Source organism: Solea solea, chromosome 6, assembly GCF_958295425.1.
Source record: "Solea solea chromosome 6, fSolSol10.1, whole genome shotgun sequence".
Taxonomy (NCBI): domain Eukaryota; kingdom Metazoa; phylum Chordata; class Actinopteri; order Pleuronectiformes; family Soleidae; genus Solea; species Solea solea.
Genome location: NC_081139.1, coordinates 10,219,210 through 10,240,994, shown reverse-complemented (window position 1 = coordinate 10,240,994; position 21,785 = coordinate 10,219,210). Strand labels below are relative to the sequence as shown.

Genomic DNA, 21,785 nt, shown 5'->3' with positions numbered 1-21,785 from the left:
ATTTGTGAAACTTTTTTTTAAATCACCTTATGAAAGTGTATAAACACTACATTTATATGCAAATGTTATTCTATCCTAAAAGAGATGAGCTTCCTGTGGTGTGCAATAATGAAATGGTATTCACCTTTTACTGCTGAATAAAACAAAAAGTTTAATTTATCTGTTCAGCCCTTGGGTCTTTTTTTGCCATATTTGATTTAATTATTAGTTACAAATATGTTTATACCTTTTAAAAGGTTTTTGGTGCCGACCAAAGAACATTTGCAGAGGTTAATTAGTCAAGCGAATGAGTTATCTTTGTCACTGACAGAAGTTTGGTGGTAGTGTCGGCATCATTTCAGCACAGAGAGAGAGACACGACGACTGATGCAGGAAAGATCTCTCCATCAATCTAAGTGTGTGTTTTGCCCACAGTCCAAGGACATACTCTGGGCGTGTGTGTGCTTGTCTGACAGTGAGAGACACAGTGACAGGGTGAACCCACGGGCCCTCTGCGGCGCTTGTAATTGAACATGCCTGTGCCCCTGGTGAACTCCCAAAGCAGTTATGGACTGATAAAAGCTGAAATAATGACAGTGTTTAAGCCAGTGTTAGTCACCGTGCTGAATGCATCACACAGCCTACGCTGGCAGGTAGGAGTACACAACGTAGGCGTAGCTGAGATCTTCATTTCAGACCTTATTTGTTGTTTTGAAATCAGGCAAACAGTCTGGTGGGGATGTGTGGGTGATACTTTACTTTTTATTAGGTTAGTTAGGATTGAACAATGGTAGCTCAGTGGTATGGTGACATGTTCCCCACATTGAAGTGTGTAAATGGGTATGAAAGAGGTGTGAATGGCAAAACTGTAGTGTAAACAGAACAACAAGTCCGACACCAGTCCGACTAAGTGTACTGTATACATGCAGAAGAATCGGACTATGAGTCGCATTATCCAGGTATGTTAGTCTGACTAAGACCAGTTCGATTTTAGTCGGACTAACCGAAAAAATATGAATTTTTGTCTTAGTCTGACAAAAATCAGACTTCTAACGTGCATGTTAACGGTGTCAGAGGTCTGGTCTTCAGTTACTTTTGCCTTTCCCTAAGTTCAAACCAAAGTAAGTTGGTCATTCTCCTCTGGCATCAACATTTTTGTTAAAAGAGCTGCCACTCACTGGATGTTTTCCCTTTTTCGGAGCATTCTCTGTAAACCCTAGAAATCATGGTTTTGCATGAAAATCCCATCACTTCAAAAGTTTCTGGCACATTCAAAATCACACTAAAATCCCCTTTCTTCCCATGTCTAAATGCTAAATGCATTGAATTACAGATTAAATATTTTAATTCATGAGCAGTTGAACCGGCATACCTAATGAAGTGGCCGGTTAATATAATTGCGACATAACATTTTTTCACATGAAATATTCTCTGACAATCACATTATCTTCCCAGAAGCTTCAGTAGAACCGGTGATTTAAAAGAACGCATTAAACTGACTGACTTTCAGATTGATGTCAAGTCAGTTTGACGATTCCTCATCAAATTTACCATTTGGCTAAGTGGTTCTCTGTTATGCCAAGAGGTTGAATAGTCTCTCAGTCATGGGAAAGGGCCATTATTCATAGACAGGTAAGACTAATGATGACAATGTCGGCCTGAGACGAGTAAATCATCAGCCTGAGTGTGAAAAGAACATGTTTGGAGTTTTGTTTGACCCCCTCTCAAAGCTGACATGTTACAGGTTTGCAATCAGTGGTCCTCACTAAGAATATTTCATCAAGCTCTCTTCATGTCTTCGGATGAAAGTGAACCTGTGACCCACGAACGAGACAACAACTCTTTAAAACTACAATTTGTTGCGGAACAAAGTGTCAAATATTTAAGCAAAGCGTGATTTATCCAGCGGACGCAGAGGATTATTGTCAAGTTGTGCTTACAGAATGTTAGAAAGTCTAATATTTACTCCCTCTACCCAATTCTGAGGGAAACCCAGGGAAGCCCAGTAATTACATTACATTATGTGTCCTCACTAAGATACAAAACATTTTTTTGGGTTTAACTTGGATAAGGCATTATATTTTCCCTTCCCTACAAAAAGTATTGTACAGTAAAAAAGTGATAGATTAATTGTGTTATCTACTGTGATGATGTGTTTGTAGATCATTTTGAAAAATTGCCTCTGAGTCAATAAAGCCGAGGCAATACATTTATATGATCTATGCCATATACAGACGCAGTTTCAAGTCCCTTATCATAATGATAAAACAATTATTATCTATAATTTACAACGCATCAAAAATAGCCGCAGGATGGCTATAGTAGGCATTTAAAGCAGAGGAGAACATTAAATGTTTTAAACTTAATTGTTGGGTGGTTGTGCTACATTTTAGAATGACCAGCGGTTCTTTTCAGCCATGAGTTTGGTAAATGGTATAAAAGTGAATAAAAGAAGACAAAGCAGGGTAGTTCTGACCAAAGAGGTCCAGAGACCAGGTCCCTAAAACCATTGGGAGGTAAGGTCAGTTTTTGAGGCACTGAGGGATCTGAAGACCCATGAAACGATTACAGAAGTCTAACCTAACGGAAATAAAAGTTTTATTAGACGTGTATCCGTTGATTGTGAAATTTCTTAAACATAATTGGCACTTCTGGCTTTCTTTGGATTGAAAGTCAAAAGAAAGGAAGTTGAGCTGCGCAGCAAATGTTCAGCTTTTCCTCTTCAGCCTCAAACACACCTTTTCTATTTCAGCTTTGTCCTTTTTTTAATTGAAAGTAAACCTTGTTTCCTTGTTTTGAATGCCCAAACATTGTATATCAATAATGGCACTCAACCGTGTTGTCGGAGCAATGTGCTTTTGTGTGTTTTCTGCACTGTTGCAAGATGTTTACCGAGGTCGATTTCTCCTCAAATCTATCTTATTAAATTTCCCAAATAAAGGAAGAGTAGCAGTTGCCACACAACATTTGTAATGACGCCCGAAAGGAGCAGCTTCATTCCCAGTGTAATAAAAGCAGACACAGACATTTATCAGCATGGGAGCGACTGAAACAGAGATAACTAACTATCAGACTTGAAATGATAGAAGTTTATACTGCTTTTCAGGGAGCACACATGCTGTTGCACACAAAGGCCAAGTCTGTGCAACACTTATCAGCTCTCGGTGAGCAAGTGGATTAATAACTGATAGAACGCAAGTGGGGTTTCAGTTTCCTGCAGGTGCTGTGCTTTGTTTTAAAAAAAAAAAAAAAGTTTTATTAACACCTTTGAATTGTTAAATATGATAAATCTAATGTGTGCTTTAGAGAAGACTGAAGCTGTTGCCCCTGGTTTCCATTCTTTGTGCTCAGCAACATGACCCAGTTATTGACGGTAAATCAATATTTATAGTGCGTTAATGATGCTGATATCAACCTCCTCTTAATTTATGACAAAAGACTGTTTCAACTATAACACTGGCGTTGTTGCATGTGTGTGTACACACCACTCTCTCTGTCTCACCTGTGTCATGGTTGTGGCCTCCCCTTATCGCCCCCCCCTCGGGCGTATCTGCAGGTGTAAAGTGGACAAATCACAGTGAAATATGTTATGTCACAGCACGGGCAATAAAGACATAATGACACGGTCTCAACCACTGACACTATTTCATGATAGAAAAAGTCTCTCATGTGAAGTGAGACCAGGATTTTGTGATTATTCATAAAAAGAGATCTTATATCTTCATATGATCTCTGATCTAAGTGATACTCACAAATAATATTGCCTGTTGTTATTCTCTCTGTGTTTTTTGACCTTGTTATCTCGTTGAATATTAAAGACATAATTGTGCAATACATTATTTTTTTTTATCAGATTATGCTTTATTATCCCGGTACAGTTCAGGTAGAAGGTGACTACGTGTGTTTTGTATTTGTTTATTTATTTCAAACACAATGTGTTTTGTTTTCACCCTCGATGAGACCTGGGGGAGTAGAGAGTCACCGTGTTTAATACAAACACAATAAATTGACCCAGGCGACTTCACTGTTTAGACTACAGTTCCTGCAGTCTAAACTTGTGGAAAAGTATTAAAAGGGTTTATGTTTGGCTTATTTATTTCTCACCAATAAATCACTGTATACAGTATCTCACCTGCAGTGTGGTTGTCACTTTGGTCGCTGGTGTGTCCAATGCTGCTGTTCCCAGGTCTTTGTGTATTATCTCCTATGAAACTTAGACAAATAGAAAAATGAGCAGAGCAGCAGGCACAAACTAAAAAAAACTTGTGAGAAATATGAAATATAATAAAAGTTACTCCGAGATTAAATGTGATCTTCACGTTCAACCAATATATAGCTTGACTCTCATCTGTGATGACTGATCTTATCCTGTGTTTTCCCTTATGGCCTTAGACACAGAGTCAGAAGATGAGGAGCATGCGACTATAATAGAAAAGGAAGAAAAATATACATTTTTATGTCTTTTATGTTTGAGTTGCATCAGACTTCTCTGTAATTCTTTTTTTTTTGGGGGGGAAGGAGATTTATGTAATTCGCTAAACCTGATCATGTGGATTTGATTGTGTTTCAAGTGTGCAGTGATGTTATCTTTAATCACAATCAAGCAAGAGTTGTGCCAGTATATGCCTAGCACAGAACAACAACAGCAGTGTTTATCTGATCCACTGAAGTAACTGATTATCTCACTGTGTTGATTAGATACTTCCAGCTCAAATGTGGCTGCACATAACAACAAAAAACAGTAACAGTGGGACTGATGCACAGACTTAGAAAATAAAATCTGTATGTGCATTAATAAACTACCTTGAACATGCAGTTATTGTTTTCACATGTTCCTTTATTTGAGATGTGAAGAAGCAGGAGGGTGAAAAACACTCCCAGGACAGAGGAACAGGATGATCTGGCCAGCTCAATTTATTGCCCATAATTATCAGTCGGAATAATAAATAACTAGCCTTGCGCTGATGAAAACAAATGATCCAAACACATTGTAAAACGTGAAAAAAAAAATTGACAAAGATATGAGAATGTAAATAAGACTTACTGCATGCAAATAGATACCAAAGCCATTCTGTTTATAATATGAATGAACGTTTATATAATATCAGTCAGTTATTTTACAGGTTTCTGACTGAATGATGGATATGTTGTTATCGTAATACATTTTAATAGATAGATAATAGAGTTTCTTTGTCTGCATCCTTGGCTCCTAAAAAAGTATGGTCTCACTCAACTAAACTGCATTCTCATTTAAGTTTTGTACTGAATGTTTTGGTGGACCAAAATTAAAAATACTTATTGACATATCTGCAAAATTGCAATTTTGTGAAGTAGTGTTTTGCATTTTTGCTGACATGAAGAAAGGAGGGTGATGTTAACCATCCATCCATCATCAACAACCGCTTTTCTGTGATTGGGTCGGAGGGGTAGCATCTCTCACAGGGGCCACATGAGGAGACATAATCTCTCCCTTGGTCTGTTCCGAGGTCTCCTCCCAGTTGGACATGCCAGGAACACCTTTCTAGGGAGGTACCCTGGTGTCATCCTTACCAAGTGCCTGAACCACCCCAACTGGCTTCTTTCCACAATCTCGTTCGTTCGGTCATGACTCATCACTCGCGACCATGGGTGACGGTAGACACAAAGATTGACCAGTAGATCGAGAGCTTTGCCTTTTGTCTCAGCTCCCTTTTTGTCACAACAGTGCAGTCGAGCAAGCGCTGCTCTCTGATTCTTGGGCCAATCTCACGCTCCAGTCTTCCCTCATCCATTAAAAACCACCTTCTCTTGGGGTAAAGACTCATTCCCAGCAATCCATTGGTTTCCTACTGAGAACCATGGCCTCTGATTTAGAGACACTGATTTTCATCTCCGCCGCCTCACATTCAGCTAAAAACTGATCCATTGAGCGTTGTAGCTCACAGACCGATGATGCCATCATGACCACATCATCTGCAAAAAATAACGATGCAATCCTCTGGCCACTGAACTGCAACCCCTCCTCACCACAGCTGCGCCTCCAGATCCTAACCTACCCCATACTCACCTCCCAGAGAACATCCCTGGGGACATACGCCTTCTCCAAATCCCCAAAACACATGTGGACTGGAAAATTGTACTCCCAGGCCTCCTCCAGGATCCCTGCCAGTATAAAGAGCTGGTCCACTGTTCCACGGCCAGCACCGAATCCACATTGTTCCTCTTCAAACTGAGGGTTGACAACCCTCTTTTCCAGCACCCTGGAGTAAACTTTGGCGGGGAAGTTGAGCAGTATGATGCCCCTGTAATTGACACACACCCTCTAATCCCCCTTCTTAAAGAGAGGGACCACCACCCTGGTCTGCCACTCCTTTGGCATCGTCCCCAACTTCCATACAATGTCGAAGAAGCGTGTCAGCCAAGGCAGCCCCTCAACACCCAGAGCCTTCAGCATTTCTGGAAGTAAAGTTGCTTAACCACCTCACTGACATTTCCCAGTAATGGAAGTGGTAAGGGTTCACAAACAAACAGGCGTCTTGCAAAACATAATTTGAAAATGCCGTTTTGTCGTGTGGGAATGTAATTTCTGCAAGACAGGATTATTGTGTGGAAACTGCCTTTTCAAATCTAGGCGAAGTGAGTCATGCAAATTTCACTGGCAAACCAATAAAAAAGTCCAAACAATTTTTCCTGTATTGCCCTGGTCACCGACCACACACAATAAAATAATAGTCGTGAAGACAAAAGTTGATTGTTGGTCTTTAAATTATTTATATGAAATGACACAGGCCTTTATTGCCAAAGTCAAAAACTCATACGATACAATCGCCAGCTGACATTTATTGACTTGCTTTATGTGCACTCATGTAGCCGTGTGTGTTCATCTCAGACAATGCTCACTGTTCATCTGTAAATCATCACCTTAAAGCAAAGAGCATTTGATTTATGTGGCTGACCTTGAAAACAGTCACACACGAAGGAGTCAAACGTGTTCATATGATAAAGTTAAGAGGAAGTGTTGCAAGGGCACCAGTGAGAGATACATTATGAAAGGTATGGCACCAGATATACAGATATGATCTGGCTGCAATAAAAGTAAGTTGCCTTTTCTTTTTTGTGATTGCTGACAAAAAAGCCTATCTCAATCGAAATCCACTTCCATTCAGACATACGAGCATTAATGAGGTCAGGAACTGATCATTGATAAGGCCTGGCTGAGAGAGGGTGCTTCAGTGGAAAAGTGATGGATAGGGGTTGAGGTCAGGGCTCTGTGCAGGTTGGTCAAGTGTTTCCACATCAATCTGCAGAAAACATGTATCTATGGACCTCACTTTGTCTGGCTGAAGCAGGAAGCGCTCTCCCCATGCTGTGTCCATGAAGTAGAGCATGTCTGTGCAAAATGTTGGAGATTAACACAAGTTTTCAGGAATTTTAATTGATCTACAGTTCGACATTGTTCAGTTTGATTCCTGTGTTGGACGTCTTGCTCATGACACTTCCAGTAACGACACACTCTCTGTTGATGTCACATTTTTAGCAACATTATCACTTGGAACCTCGCCGGAGCAGGTACTAAAAAAAGGACCAGGTACCAGGTACTATCGCTAATGGAAAAGCAAAATAAAATGCGCCAAGTTGCGCTATGCCGGTACTATGTAATGGAAAAGTGCCATAACTGTCTTCAAAAGAAATAACGGAATGCTTTGCATATCGCCACTAGAGGGCATCATAACATCCATGATAACCATGTTAGATATTTGAAATATTATTTGAAATATCTAACAGCTACAGAGCTCATTAGCTTTTGAGTCATGTTTGTGCAGCACTCTTACTCTCTGTACTCTATTTGTCTATTTTTTCCACCAGCTCCAGAGGGAAATATCTGGCTCTGTACCTGTTAAAAAACCCTCCAGTGTATTCACTGACTGGTTGCTGTGCCTCTCTGCTGTTTGGTAGTAATTAAGGTTATTTAAGTTTTTTTTTTTTTTTTATTGACGGTTTGAAAGAAAAAGATTAAAGTTGTTGAAAAACAAAAAAACATTTGGCTGAAAGACGCTGTATTGATCCCTGGGTTTCGGGGAGGGCAGAGTGTTGGTAATCTCAATGACCTACATCCCTCCAAACAACTCCTGTTCATAATAATAATAATAATAATGTGCATTAGAACTAAGGGGCAGAGGAGACAGAGGTGTCCATATACTATCATCAATGTTGCATTCTTCTTTTGCCTTCGTTTATGTATTTATTTATGAGTGTTAAGACGTGCAATTATTAGACATATATGACACTTATGGCGCTGCCAAGTCTTGCACAATGACACAATACCTGTGGAGGTGTTCATAAACTGAACATATTGTGCCCCCTGTTGGCAACATCTGTGGTTTTTACACCTGTAGGCAGACCTTAGCTTTGAGACAGATTCATAAAGAGGCTGCTGGCAAAATAGGAGTATAATTGAGAGCAATTTATGATCAATTTTTATTTATTTTTTAAAATCATTTCCCCACTATCTTAAATAACACATATTTTTGTATACAACTGGATGTCAGTGCTAAGTTTTTTTTTTATGTTCTTTTAGTGATGTAGGGACATGTTTTGCTTTTCAAGTAAACACAATTACCCATGACTCCATCCATCCATCCATCACAAACACTTGAGAGTATCGAGAGGATAATTAACGTGTCTGTGAGAAGTCTGTCCCTTTTAAAATATAAACAACTGTCCACTATGACTCTCGCTGTCGCCCAGCAACATTCCCACGCTGCACATAGAGTGACGTATTTAAGTCAAGGATGATGGAGGCAAGAGGAAGCACAACAGCTACATAGGAAAAAACGAGACAACTTTATACCGATGACTGAAAAGGCCAAAAAGTCCAGATAAAAAGTGGGAAGTGGATTCTACTACAATTTTGGGTTCCCATGAATGTGATCGTCAGATATTGAAAATGTATGTTTTACACAGCAGAATCTCTCTCTTTCTCTTTCTTTCTCTTTGTGTGTGTGTGTGTTTGAGAGAGTGAGGACGGACAGGGAGAGGGATGTAGAGAACTGTAGAGAGAGAGAGAGAGAGAGAGAGAGAAGGATGTAGAGTGGTTACTACTCAGAAGTCTTCAGGGGGAGATAGGAGTTCCACAGTGGGGCTTTAATCAACATCATCAGAAGCATTCACACATAAATGATAGATCCATCCATGCATCCATCCATCCCTCCCTCCCTTACCCTCTGAGAATCACAGGAGAATCATGGGGGAGATAATCTGATCTGCCACTTTCCTTTTTCCAAAATCTTAATAAGAACACAGTGATTGTAGAAATTAGGGCAAAAGACCAGCAGCTGTCTTTGTGAGATTTATTCTTCTTGCAAGAGCAACAGACAGCACAGAGCATCCAGGCTGTTTGTGCAGTGGTTCAGGGGAAAGTGTGCGGTGTTGGACAGTGTCTGGGAATCTGCTGATACCAGGCACAAAGAAGGACATTAGAATCTTGGGAGGCAGTGTCCAGGCACATTGTCGGTATGCTACAACGTTGTATTGTATGTTGTCCGGAGTAAGACGCCGCCGCCGTATGATTTCCAGCAGCAGTACTGCAGTTTATATGTCATCTCCTTCTAACGTTCGGTGCATGTGCAAATGCCAAGTCTGACTGCAGTCCGACAAAGCGCATACATGCAGGAGTAATCAAACTATGAATTGCATTATCCAGGTATGTTAGTCCGACTAAGACTAGCTCGATTTTAATTGGATTAACGTGTTTATATGACATTAAGAAAACCAAATGATTGTCTTATTCATTCCTCTTCTACCACTTTATCCTCCACACGAGGGTAGTCTGGCTAAAATTGGTGACTTTTAACATGCATGCAAACACACTGACTGACTTCCCTGAGCATGCTGCCATGTTACCCTGAACCAGGCTGGGATTTAAAGCCAGGCACAGGCAGTAACACAGATTATAGCCACTGGCTTAGCCAGAAAAAAACCTAAGGGAAGAAACTGAAGTTTGTAAAACACAATTTCCCCACACCAAAGTCCATAAAGGAAATCCGCAAAGTCGCATCAAGAGCACACAGGAGTTGTCAGTCTACTGCTGCCTCCATCAGTTTGTCCAAATGTGTTATCGTACAAATTCAGTGTTTTCAATGTTTTCACTACATATACACAATAACGGATCCCCCAGTCTTTCATAAATGTCCTTCTTAAAAAAAAAATCAATTAATTAATAATTTCAATTTCATATGAAAAAGGTGATTCGTGTTTTCTTTTTTATTGACTGAAAGTTTAAGAAAACCATAATAAATCCATCATAAATCAGACAATATGATGATCTCACTCCTCTCCCTCTCTCTCTCTCTCTCTCTCCTTCACACATCATCGTTTCGTTTCGGAGTCTGAATGAGACGCGGCTGCAGCGCTGCTTTGTGTTGTCTGCTTCTTCTTCTTCTTCCGTCGCGTCTATCAAATGTTACCTTCGTGTAAAGTCTACATTTGAATGTACCTTATTAGTTTGATATCTTATTTCCAAACATGACCACAGAGAGCGAGAGGGCGCGCGCGCGCTAAGAAGGAGGAAGGAACAGTGGCGTGAAGGTGAGGATTTTATCACTTGTAAATATTTGTTTTAATAAAGTATAAGTGAGTAACATCGTATTCAGCTTAAAGTACGCTGTGCAGTAGTACAGTGCGCCATTGTATATTTATTTGTATTTGCTCTCTAGTTGAACAATAATAAAAAAAATGATAATAACTGTGTAATTTTTTTTTTTTTTAAAAAGGGTTTGGGTTATAACTCCTGATATAAATGTTAAAAAATGATAGTGAGAAGATCTTGGTCAATTACTCCGTGTGACGCACGACATTCGGCAACACATTTAACCTTGTCATAAAGCAATCATCAGTGCAGAGACGCCGATTATCAAGTCACTGACAGACTAGAATAGTGAAGCATAAAAAATTATTTATTCCTCTGTCTACGGGGAAAATCTACCGTTTCACTGAGACAAATTCCTTCTCTGATTCTGATCACACCTATATACAAAGAAAATCATATTTTGGGATATTAGATCACAAGCCCTTACATTAAGTTAGTCGTGGTGAAATTCTATTATGGTGCTAATCGTGAATGAAGAAAATATCAGTATTTCATGTGAGACATGACTTGTGTTAACTCACCAGCACACAGTGCTTATGATCTACTTGATGTGCCTATGGGGAGGTGGCTGATCGTTCATTCACTCATCATCTAATAAGAAATATATATATTAAAACACTTTCATTTCAGTCATAGCAATAATTACAGTAAATCACAATTATTTTGGTCAGCATAATCGAGACCTTTAAAATCGTCGACTTTATAAATTAGTAGAAAACTAATTTATAAAGCAAATAAAAAATAAAATAAAGCAACTTTAAAAAGGGCATTTTTCAGCTTCTCAAATATAATTATCTTTGCTTCTTTTCTTGTTAGTCATTAGTCATAATCCCTCTCCCTTGTTTGAATAAAGCATTTGCCATGACCCATTCTGAGCAATGAGTTTCAAAGAAACCTAATTATATATTGTAATGAAACGTGGGCAAAGTGTGAAAGTGAGGCTTGATCCCAATAGGGGGTAAATGAATCAAATCCTTTTCTGAAGGCGTTTCTGTGTTCTGTGTTTTGGTTTACTGCAGGTAAACTGCTGAAGGAACTGACACTCATCCACAGGATGTGTTGACACCAGCGTCTCTCGCTGAGATGGAGCTCTTTTCAAACATTTTCAAAGTGGCCCTCAATACAAGCCTGACACTGAACACAACGGGGAATTACACCAGTGACCAGCTCACTGAAGTCAACCTTCTTGAAATCCTGGGTCCTAAAAGATCGCCCTTCTTTCTCCAAGTGACCAGTGTTTACCTTCTCATCTTCCTCACCGGCTTGTCCGGAAATCTGCTCACATGTGCCGTGATAGCAAAACACAAGAAGATGCGTAACCCCACCAACCTCTACCTGGTGAGCCTGGCGGTGTCAGACCTCCTGGTGCTCGTGTTCGGGATGCCCCTGGAGATTTACGACTTGTGGCAGAACTACCCGTTCCCCTTTGGTGAGAGCGGCTGCTACTTCAAAACCTTCCTCTTTGAAACAATCTGCTTCGCCTCGGTCCTGAACGTAACAGCTCTGAGCGTGGAGCGGTACATAGCTGTGGTGCATCCACTCAAAACGCGATACCTGTCCACTAACCAGCACGCCAAGCAGGTCATCACCACCGTGTGGGCTGCGTCGATGATCTGCGCCATCCCGAACACCCTGCTGCATGGCATCTTCTTCCTGCCAGAGAGAATGGAGGAATCGGCCATTTGCACGGTGTTAAAACCCCTGTGGATCTATAATATGGTCATGCAGATCACCACAGTGTGCTTCTACTTTGTGCCCATGATGGTGATTAGCATGCTGTACCTGGTGATGGGTCTTCATTTGAGCAGAGAATCCCGGCAGCCCATCGGGAACCTGGGAAAGAACTGCAGCAACAGCACTCGGAGGAAGATCAGCGTGGAGAACAGTCGCAGGAGACAGGTCATCAAAATGCTTTGTGAGTTAGAAAACATGCATTATCACGACAGGCCAGAGACAGGCTGCAGTTTGATGAGTGGCCTCCTCTAATGTGTGCCGGTAATGCCAAGACATGCTCACAAAGACCAAAAACACAAAGAATGTCATAGCCAAAGGTTCAGTCTTTCTTTGAAAGGATCATTTGTATTATGAACAGGTTGCTATGGTTCCACACACCGGAGAATTTGATGAGATTGTATGTACATGTATAGACTCTAAACCCCCATAAAAAAGAACACACACACACACACATATGTTTCCGTGATAACTGCATTTGTTTGTTCACCAGTGATTGAATAGATCTCTGATAACTGATCATCTCGTTATACTTCCACCACATGTAACAAAATAGCAGGTAGTGAATTCTACCGGGGTTTTCCTCAAAGACGTTTCCTGAATAAGCTTAACCACCGTGTACACATATAGAGATGTAGCAGGCATTAGCATTCACTTTGTGCCATTTTGCAGTGTTCATTGGCCTTTCTAAAAGGCTAAACGCTCCAATGCTCATGCAGATGTTTAACGAGATAATTTTATCCTGTCATGTTTAAGTGAGCATAGATTATTAAACCTTACACTCTTTCAACTTAAAGAGACTTTAAAACTAGGTCTTTGTCTTTCGTAGATGTCGTCGATTGTTGTTAAAGTGACAATGTGCAAATCTGCTTGAGTAAGATTGGTGATTGCAAAATGAAGGCACTCAATTTTTCATTTTCCAGGACTCCCGTGTCACAAGTATCTTTAAAAACACCACTATTATACAAGATGACTTAATAAAAAGTGTGTTTTATTGGCTTCCTTTCCAAGGGGTCAAATTATTTTAAAGAGTGACACAATAAATCCCAATACATTTTGTAGGCGTATAGCTTTGAAAGGAATTAAGTAACAAGAAGAAAGTAAAAGTAAAATGTAGTAGTTTAAGTAGTTGAATAAACATGTACTTTAAAACCATGTGGATCTCCATCTCTTGTTTTGAAGCATGTTCCACTGTCTCTTTCCATCTGAGCAGCTGTTTGTGCTTCTGAAATAATAAAAGACAGAAAATCGGTGCACCTGTAACCAGCTTGCTTTCTCTCCCATCCCAGCGATCGTGGTCGCAGTGTTTGGGGTCTGCTGGGCGCCCTTCCACATCGAGCGGCTGCTGTGGAGTTCCATCAGCCAGTGGACCGACCTGATGCACAATATCTATCAGTACGTCCACATCGTGTCAGGAGTCCTCTTCTACCTCAGCTCTGCAGTCAATCCTATCATCTACAGCCTTCTCTCTACGCGGTTCAGGGAGAGTTTCCGGGAACTCATGTGCTCCCAAACAGAGGACAGCAGCTCTGTCAAAGACTCACCGCCCTTCTGCAAAACCCTACTGGGTCACTCAAATTCAACTTCCAGTGCTCTGCAGACTAGGAGTAAGGACTCGAATGCTTTTATCCCACTGCTGTCCCCTAATGTGACACTGACTGTGGACACTGCAGTCCTTAAATGTGCGTGTAAAGACGTGACATGTAAGACGTCTGTGTTCTAACTGAGGTTTGATATGAAAGAAAAAAGTCAACAAGCAGCGGAAGCAGAAGCACAGAGTAAGATCAGCGCATTTTCTTTCTTGCAGCTTGTCTGTTTCTTGTTTAATTAGAGACACTGAATTGTGTCACATGCAATGACAAAGCATTCTATTCTATCCTCACAAACATGTTACTGTGACTGTCATTGCTCGGTTTGTGTGACATGTTTACAGGAATGAGAAATCGTTTGGATGTTGCAGTGGCTCACCTGTGCAAAATGATGTTAGTAATTGATGTTAGAATTTCTCATTGATTTATCTTTTCCATTGGATTTTTCTGTAAAAGGCCAAACTGTGTGTTTGTCCTGTGATGAAAAATGGGTTAGAAGCACGACATTTAGCATTTCCCACCTTGGGGAAACCAGACATAAGCACACAAGTACTCAGTACCCAGTTTTTTACATACCTGACCACTTCTAACTGTGTACCTCCGTTTCCAATCTGTGTCGGTGAGTATTATTTACTTAAATCTCTCAAACATGATAAACTATTCCTCTAGAGCTGCCACATGTAATTTAAAATAAGCTTGTATGCATATATTTGAGAATTTGATATCTTTACTACAATTGTTCGACAGTGCCTGCATATCGTATCTGCTTCTTTATACCGTCATTGCTGTTTGCCTTATACCGAGAAATAAGGGCACTTAAATGATGATGTGCTGTTGTCCTCAATTTGTCTCGTTTTCTTTCCAATTATTTAGCGCTGTAGTCCTAAGCAACTGAAAAAAGAACAAACAAAAAAACTGATCAAGTGGTTGTCAGTGTTTCAGTGGATCAAAAACAAAAGAATACCGTCTACTGTGACCTAAGCGTGGTGTATGTTTCTTGTTGAACTACCTGTCATGTTTTAGTTGATGGGTAAGCTCTTGTTCACTGTGACAGCTGATACAAGTGATTATGGCTATTGTGTATTGAGTAAAAAGCTTGAATAAATATCTGTGTTATCGCTGCTCTTATTTTCCTTTGTAAAAACTTGTGATATTTTAGCAGGACATGGTATACAGTGTGTTGTATGCATTTCTCCAGTCATACTGATTCAGTCCTTCAAATTATACTCTCCGCCTCCATCTTTCAATCAGAACACAATTATGGTTCTATGGTCTGTCGGATTGCAGCGTTGAATTCTAGCGTCAGGATTTTTCTCATGGATGGATAAAGCACACATAGTACATTTATTTTTGGCAGCACTACATTCACTCACTGACTCACTCACTCGTTGCACCTGATCCTTCAACACTATACAATCAAGATTTCAATCTCTCCTCCATTTCCATCACATCCCGACTTTCAATCTGTCACAAAAGGGAAAAACATCAGCTTTCGCCTTGTGTAGATTACTAGAGGTGTCAGGGGGAATTGGAGTCAATTTTCAGGGATTAAAAGGGAAAGTGTATTTCCCAGGCAATCAAAAGCCCCAATATCCTTAATTGCTGCCTATTGTAAAGCCAGAATGTTTGAACTATATTATCTATATTTCAGTGCAAGATTGCTGGTATTAAAACAGCAACCCCATTTCCATGGCAACGTCATAAATCCCGTAATATATAAATCAAAAGCACTGTTGCCTTAAAGCAAAAAGACCTGGGTTTGAGACCCGGTCAGAACAAGGACCTTTCTGCATAGAGTTTGTTCTCCATGTGTGCGCATGGGTTTTCTCTTGGTTCTCCGGTTCCCTCCCACAGTCCAAAAACATGCAGAGGTTAACTGGAAACTCTAAATCGATTGTAGGTGTGAGAGTGAACGGTTGTTTGGCTCTATGTGTTTGTCTTTGTGTTACAGGAAACACGGAGAGAGAACCAGCCTGGATCAGTCGAAAGGCCAACTAAACCTACCTCACGAGCCCATCTACAAAAAGAAGGTAACACATGTTTAAAGTAGTTGTTGTACGGTAAGTTTTGACATATTTTAATTGTGAATTATATTGATGTCGGGCGTTGAGGCGTTAATGACAATAATACAAACATCAGAGTCCAGTTGTTGAATTCCTCAAATCCTGTCAGATCTGGGTCAAGTGTCACTAAACAAGAATGAAACAAGGAGGACGTTCATGCAATGCCATACAATTTCATTGAAACAGTGGAACACATCTTACTTGGTTTCTGGGTCTGTGACAAGGACATCGTCTTGTAGCAGACTGATAGCAGATTGTGTTTTTCCTTTCCAAAGTAGATTTGTTGCACGGAGTCTCCTGGGCAGGCCTGGATCGGCCCACAGTCAAAACAGTGTCACATAAAGTTATTTTTGTACATATAAACACCACAGAATCAAAACTGCAAGTATCATTTTGAGTGCACACTCTCGCTGTTCTCTCTGTCTTTTCCATTTTTTTTTTTACACCAAACAAGATGTGCCATGATTATAAACCCGAGGACTTGATGATAACCCGACACAAGGATGGACAGTCAGAGATTTATTTATATTCCGCTTGCTTCAGGCATCTTCTCATCTCTCATATTAATCGATGTAAAATCATTGATTTTCACTCTGGTATGTGTAGGTTTACAAAGTGATAGAAACTTGATTTTCCAGTTTGAAATGGCTGTGTCTTTGTGTTGGCCCTGACCTGTACCCCGCCTGTCGCACTATGTCCGCCAGGATTTTCTCCAGTGGCCCCCACGACCCTCATGTGGATGATAAAGCGGTAGGCAATAAATGAATCAACAGAAATCAAAATACATATTCACCATTTGCTATGAAAATATTCCCATTGCATCTGTCAAGAAGGCAAATTAAATCTCTTCTTTCTTTGTCATAGGTGCAAGATAAATATGTACTGTACGTGATAATGCTTTTGTGAAAATGCACTCATGGTCCATGATTTAAAAAGGTTATCTTTGTATATGCAGTGTATTACATAAATGACCAGTAACAAATGTTGTGGTGTGCCGGCTGTTCTCACTCAAGAGAAGATTGGAGGAGAGCAGAGACTGGAGACACACAAACACTCTATCATCATAATGTGAGTGGCCAATTATGAGACGTAATGACGAGCAAGTGCAAGGAAAACAATCACAAACATCATTCAGAAAAGTAAATGAATGCATTGTCTATGCACGGCATGGCACGGTTAGATGGACTTTTACATTGTCCCTGCTGTGCTCTCTCTGAAGGAAGAGCTTTGATCTTCTCTGTGACTCAGACTTACTCCGTCTTTTTATTTGATCCTCAGTAGTATAGATATCGACAATTGGACTTACACGCATTTTACCTGAATTAATTTCAACACACATCCAAGACACGTCTTCACTTTTAAAGTCAGAATGTGTTCGGATCTCGATAAGCCTCTTGGTAAAATGTCTTCAAGAAAACTCCAGGTCTCAACCCAGCATGTGCACTTCTGAGGACACACTGACCTGACAATCTTCACAGATGTTTTTATTTGGTCTCTTGGTATTTACATTCTCTCTGTTTTCAACCCCTCACTCATCCCGAAATTGCATCATATGTGTCTTTAGGCCATGGCATTGCAGATGTTCAGCTCGAGAAAGACGGCCTGCGGGCTATTCTGACCACATTATATGTATTCAAGCCTGGAGCGTCAAAACCGGGGGACAAACCACGCTTATCAAACATGTAGAAGTTAAATAATTGACCGTCTTGGGCTTCCAGGGAGACTGAGGCCGTGCCTACCTGCAAATCACAAGGGTATGCTTTCTCAAACACCACTTTGAACACACGGTCGACCAGATAGTTGAGCTTTATTGTCCTGTACTTTTCTGGGATCAGCTCTTCAATCTGAGGCCCAAACTGCTGCATGATCAGGACTCCATCTGTCCCAACCTTGATCTCATAGAAGGTAATATTGCTGTAGGTGAAGAAGCCGGTGTAAGGGTCTGGGTTTGGGGGGCCAGATAGGACCTTCTTGGCTTCCCTAAAGGCTTTTTCTATGGATGGGATCATATAGTTGTAGGCCTTGGTGACCACGTCCTGGTTCTGAGTTCTGCTGCCAGCCATTAGCACTACCAGTCCGAGCTTCAGTCTGGGTACCAGAGAAAAGGTTGCCGAGTACCCGTCCAGATCACCATCTTTACGCAAAACTTCGTAGCCCATCAGCTCATTCACCTCCCATGGCGTCCCCGTGCGGTTAGCAAAGTAGTCGTCATTACACCTGAAGAGCGGTGTCAACATGATCTTCAGTGAGTCTGGCTCCAGCAGCTTGCGGTGATAAGCACCCAGCAGCATCATGGCGAGCTTGGCCAAGTCTGCCGCGGTGGAGAACATCTGACCCGAAGGCCGGTACCAGCCCAGGTCATAGAGCGGAGCTGGCTTTCCATTAGAATAAACTCCCACGGCCATTTGACTCTGCACTCCAGGGGTGATGTCAAAGCCGGTGTCCTCCATTCCCAGCCGGTCCAGGATGTTGTCCATAATCCAACGCTGATAGTCGACGCCAGCTACCCACTCAGCCATTACATGAGCAAGCAGAGAGAAAGCCAGGTTGCTATAGTGACACCTAGAAGGAAACAAGTATGGACAAAGAGAACTTCTGAAAAACAATTTGTTGCTTACTATTGAAAATTTGAATAGAATGTTTGTTGATGAAAGATGAATGATGAAACTACAGCAGCCTGGATCAGTCGAAAGGTAAACTAAACCCACCTCACCAGTCCATCTACAAAAAAAGGGTCACATGTTTAAAGTTGTTGTTGCACTAGAAGTTTTGACATATTTGAATTGTGAACTATATTGCTGCCATTGAGGTGTTAACAATAATACAGTTTCCAGTTGTTGAATTGTGTCAAGAGTCACAAAACAAAAATTTAACAATGCAATGCCATACAATTTCATTGAAACAGTGGAACACATCTTACTTGGTGCCTGGGTCTGCGACAAGGACATCGTCTTGTAGCAGATTGATAGCAGATTGTGTTTTTCCTTTCCAAAGTAGATTTGTTGCACGGAGTCTCCTGGGCAGGCCTGGATCGGCCCACAGTATAAACAATGTCACATAAAACTATTTTAGTACATATAAACACCACAGAGTCAAAACAGCAAATATCACTTGTGCGCACAAGACACTTGCTCTGTCTTTTCCTCATGTTTTTTTTTCATTGGTTTAAACCAAACAAGATGTGCCATGATTATAAACTCAATGTCTTGATGATACCGCTCGCTTCAGGCATCTTCTCATCTCTCATATTAATCAATGTAAAATCATTGATTTTCACTCTGGTATGTGTAGTGCGTGGTTTACAAAGTGATAGAAACTGGATTTTCCAGTTTGAAATGGCTGTGTCGAGATAAAGCAGCTAAAATATTCTTAACTTACAACCCAGAAACACACTTGAACTTAAACATTTTAACTTATTAATTTGGAGCAGGACGTTGCATGTCTTTACACATGTAATCCATCCATGCTGCTCAATAGCACAGCAACACATCACTGCCCAGCCTTCACAGTAGCATCACATTGAATAATTCATCCTCTCAATCATTAACCTCCATCACCACCACCATCACCACAGACCCCAAGGGGAAATTTGTCTAGTTTATTAGAACAGATGTCTTTGATATTAATAGCTCGCCACTGAGTCCAAGGGCCAACGACTCCATTTTCATTTCATTAGTACAATTGGTAAAAGATTATTTTTCATTAACCTGGTCATTTACTCTGCATGAATGTGGTCTAATTTATGAACTATATTGCATATGTACACAAATAAAACTCAATAACACCAGCACAATGAAGTAGTAGTAGCATAATGTAGTTGTGATTCATCGATCAAACATATTTCTCTTGGAAATTGCTAATTTACTGAATCAAAATAATATGGCAGTGAAACATCATAACCAAGTGGCAACCAGCTGTGATGTTGCCCATAAGATTCTGAACTCCAGCTTTGAAGGCTCACAACCAGAAATTCAGATTTCACTCACACTGGTTTCCACTCAAGTGTGCAATATTGTGGTGTCTATTTTGCTCGATATAGCAACATAATTTACATAAATGACATGTTCTATTGAAGGAATCTAGTGATTGAGATTATTAACTCAGGAAAATCTTTACCGGCATTATAAACTGTGAAAAAGTGACAATAAGGCTAATTTTCCCGTAGACTTCCAAACTGGAAGAATGCGTCCAATTTTATATACGGTCAATGGTTAAAACACAGCCCTAATTTGCTGCCATAAAACTAGAATATCTATGCACCTGAGAGCTGACTGGCCATCCTACGCAGTGTGACTGAGGAGGAACGGATCTGAACCTCCCCGCTGTCCAGAAATATCAGGCCATCGGTCACATATTTCAGCTCAGAGTCTCGCGTCCTCCCCAGGGGGTTTTTGATGGTGAAGTTGTCCACGTACTTCTCCAGAGGGTCATCGAGGGAGCTGATCTTTCCTTCTTCCCACAGTTTGTACAGCATCAGTGTGGGGAAGATTTTGGATAAGCTGGCAATTCTGAGAGACAAGTAGTAGAGAGCGATGTTATTTTCCTAATGCGCCTACTCTTTAACAAACAGTTGGTTTTGTGTACCAAGTGATGTGGTGTGTCAGGTTACAAAGAGGTTTAACAAAAAAAAACAGAAGCTGGATTCCTGGAAAAGGGTTGATTGTTGATCCACAGGTTCTAAAAAATACTCATATTAGGCTCTCTTGTGTGCAGTCCTCTTTATTCGCATAAAGAGGACATTTTCCCACTCACTCCACTGCTCACAGTCTACTGCTTTATCCTACACGAGTGTGACGGGGCTGCAGGTGACAATCCCAGCTGACATACGGGCAAAAGGCAGGGGAACACCCTGGACAGGTCGCCAGTCCATCACAGGGACACATAGAGACAGACAATCATTCACTCTCATATTCACACTCACAGTCAATTTTCCAATTAACCTCTGCATGTTTTTGGACTGGAGAACTTGGAGAAAACCCACGCAAACACAGTGAGAACATGCACACAACAGCACCCTAGCATTTTCTTTCTTTTTGTTTCTTAGCTTGTGGCATGTGTGATGTCAGCTTTAGTGCAGTGCTCACCTGTAGATTGTGTACTCATTGGGTGCTTGTGAGAGTGGGTCACTGCCGTTCCTCTTTCCAAAGTTTCCGGTCCATAAAACAGTGTCGTTTAAGATCACAATCGCTGACAGAGCAGGGAGGCTGATAGCGTTGATGCTCTGTCGTAGTAAAACATCCACCTGGAAAAGAAAATGAGGAGTTCATCTTGAAACTTAAGCTACAGCAGGCTGTGACCTTGCATGGCTCCATCCATCCATCACACCTGTTCTGAGAGGGTCATGGAGCTCGTTCACCTAACCCCAACCTACATGTCTGTTTAGAGTTTCTTGTCCTATTTATTAAAATCATCAAACTCATTCACATACAATATTTTTCATAATATAGACATACATACGATACACACATGTACAATATGAGGAAATCATGCGTGTGGCTATGTTGAGGTGCTTGTGTATAGGAAATATAGGGAGGGGGAAAAGAAGAGTAGAGATCGCACAGATTAATGTTCTATAATTGAATGTATATAATATTCTCTTTAGGATAAATGAGTAACAGATTTGCATCTGAACCCATTAATTATCTAATGCCTCAGCATGATATTGTCGTGACACACATTTGCAGTCCCTATCTACTGAACTAAAAATGATGCATATACACTAATGCATCAGTATTATAAATCTATTGAAATGACACATAAAACATGCCTCAGGTTACTGCTGAACAAGTTAGCTTT

The 21,785-nt window shown here is 40.7% G+C and overlaps 2 protein-coding genes across 2 annotated transcripts in view; one reads left to right on the top strand and one right to left on the bottom strand.

The window, feature by feature from the left end:
• Positions 1–10,412: 10,412 nt before the first annotated feature.
• On the top strand, positions 10,413–15,093 carry nmur3 (neuromedin U receptor 3). The gene is made up of 3 exons (XM_058632116.1): positions 10,413–10,545; positions 11,626–12,521; positions 13,627–15,093. Exons 2-3 carry the CDS (start codon positions 11,690–11,692, stop codon positions 14,058–14,060), a joined length of 1,266 nt encoding a protein of 421 aa, XP_058488099.1. The 5' UTR covers positions 10,413–10,545; positions 11,626–11,689; the 3' UTR covers positions 14,061–15,093.
• Positions 15,094–16,493: 1,400 nt separating this feature from the next.
• The window catches only part of lactbl1b (lactamase, beta-like 1b), a 40,061-nt gene continuing 34,769 nt past the window's right edge, over positions 16,494–21,785 (bottom strand). Inside the window, exons 8-11 of the mRNA XM_058632903.1 lie at positions 21,074–21,231; positions 20,250–20,497; positions 18,910–19,015; positions 16,494–18,551 (exon numbers count right to left, since the gene is read on the bottom strand). Of these exons, the coding sequence (XP_058488886.1) occupies positions 17,573–18,551; positions 18,910–19,015; positions 20,250–20,497; positions 21,074–21,231 (1,491 nt within the window). The 3' untranslated portion in view covers positions 16,494–17,572. The remainder of the gene's footprint in view (positions 18,552–18,909; positions 19,016–20,249; positions 20,498–21,073; positions 21,232–21,785) is intronic.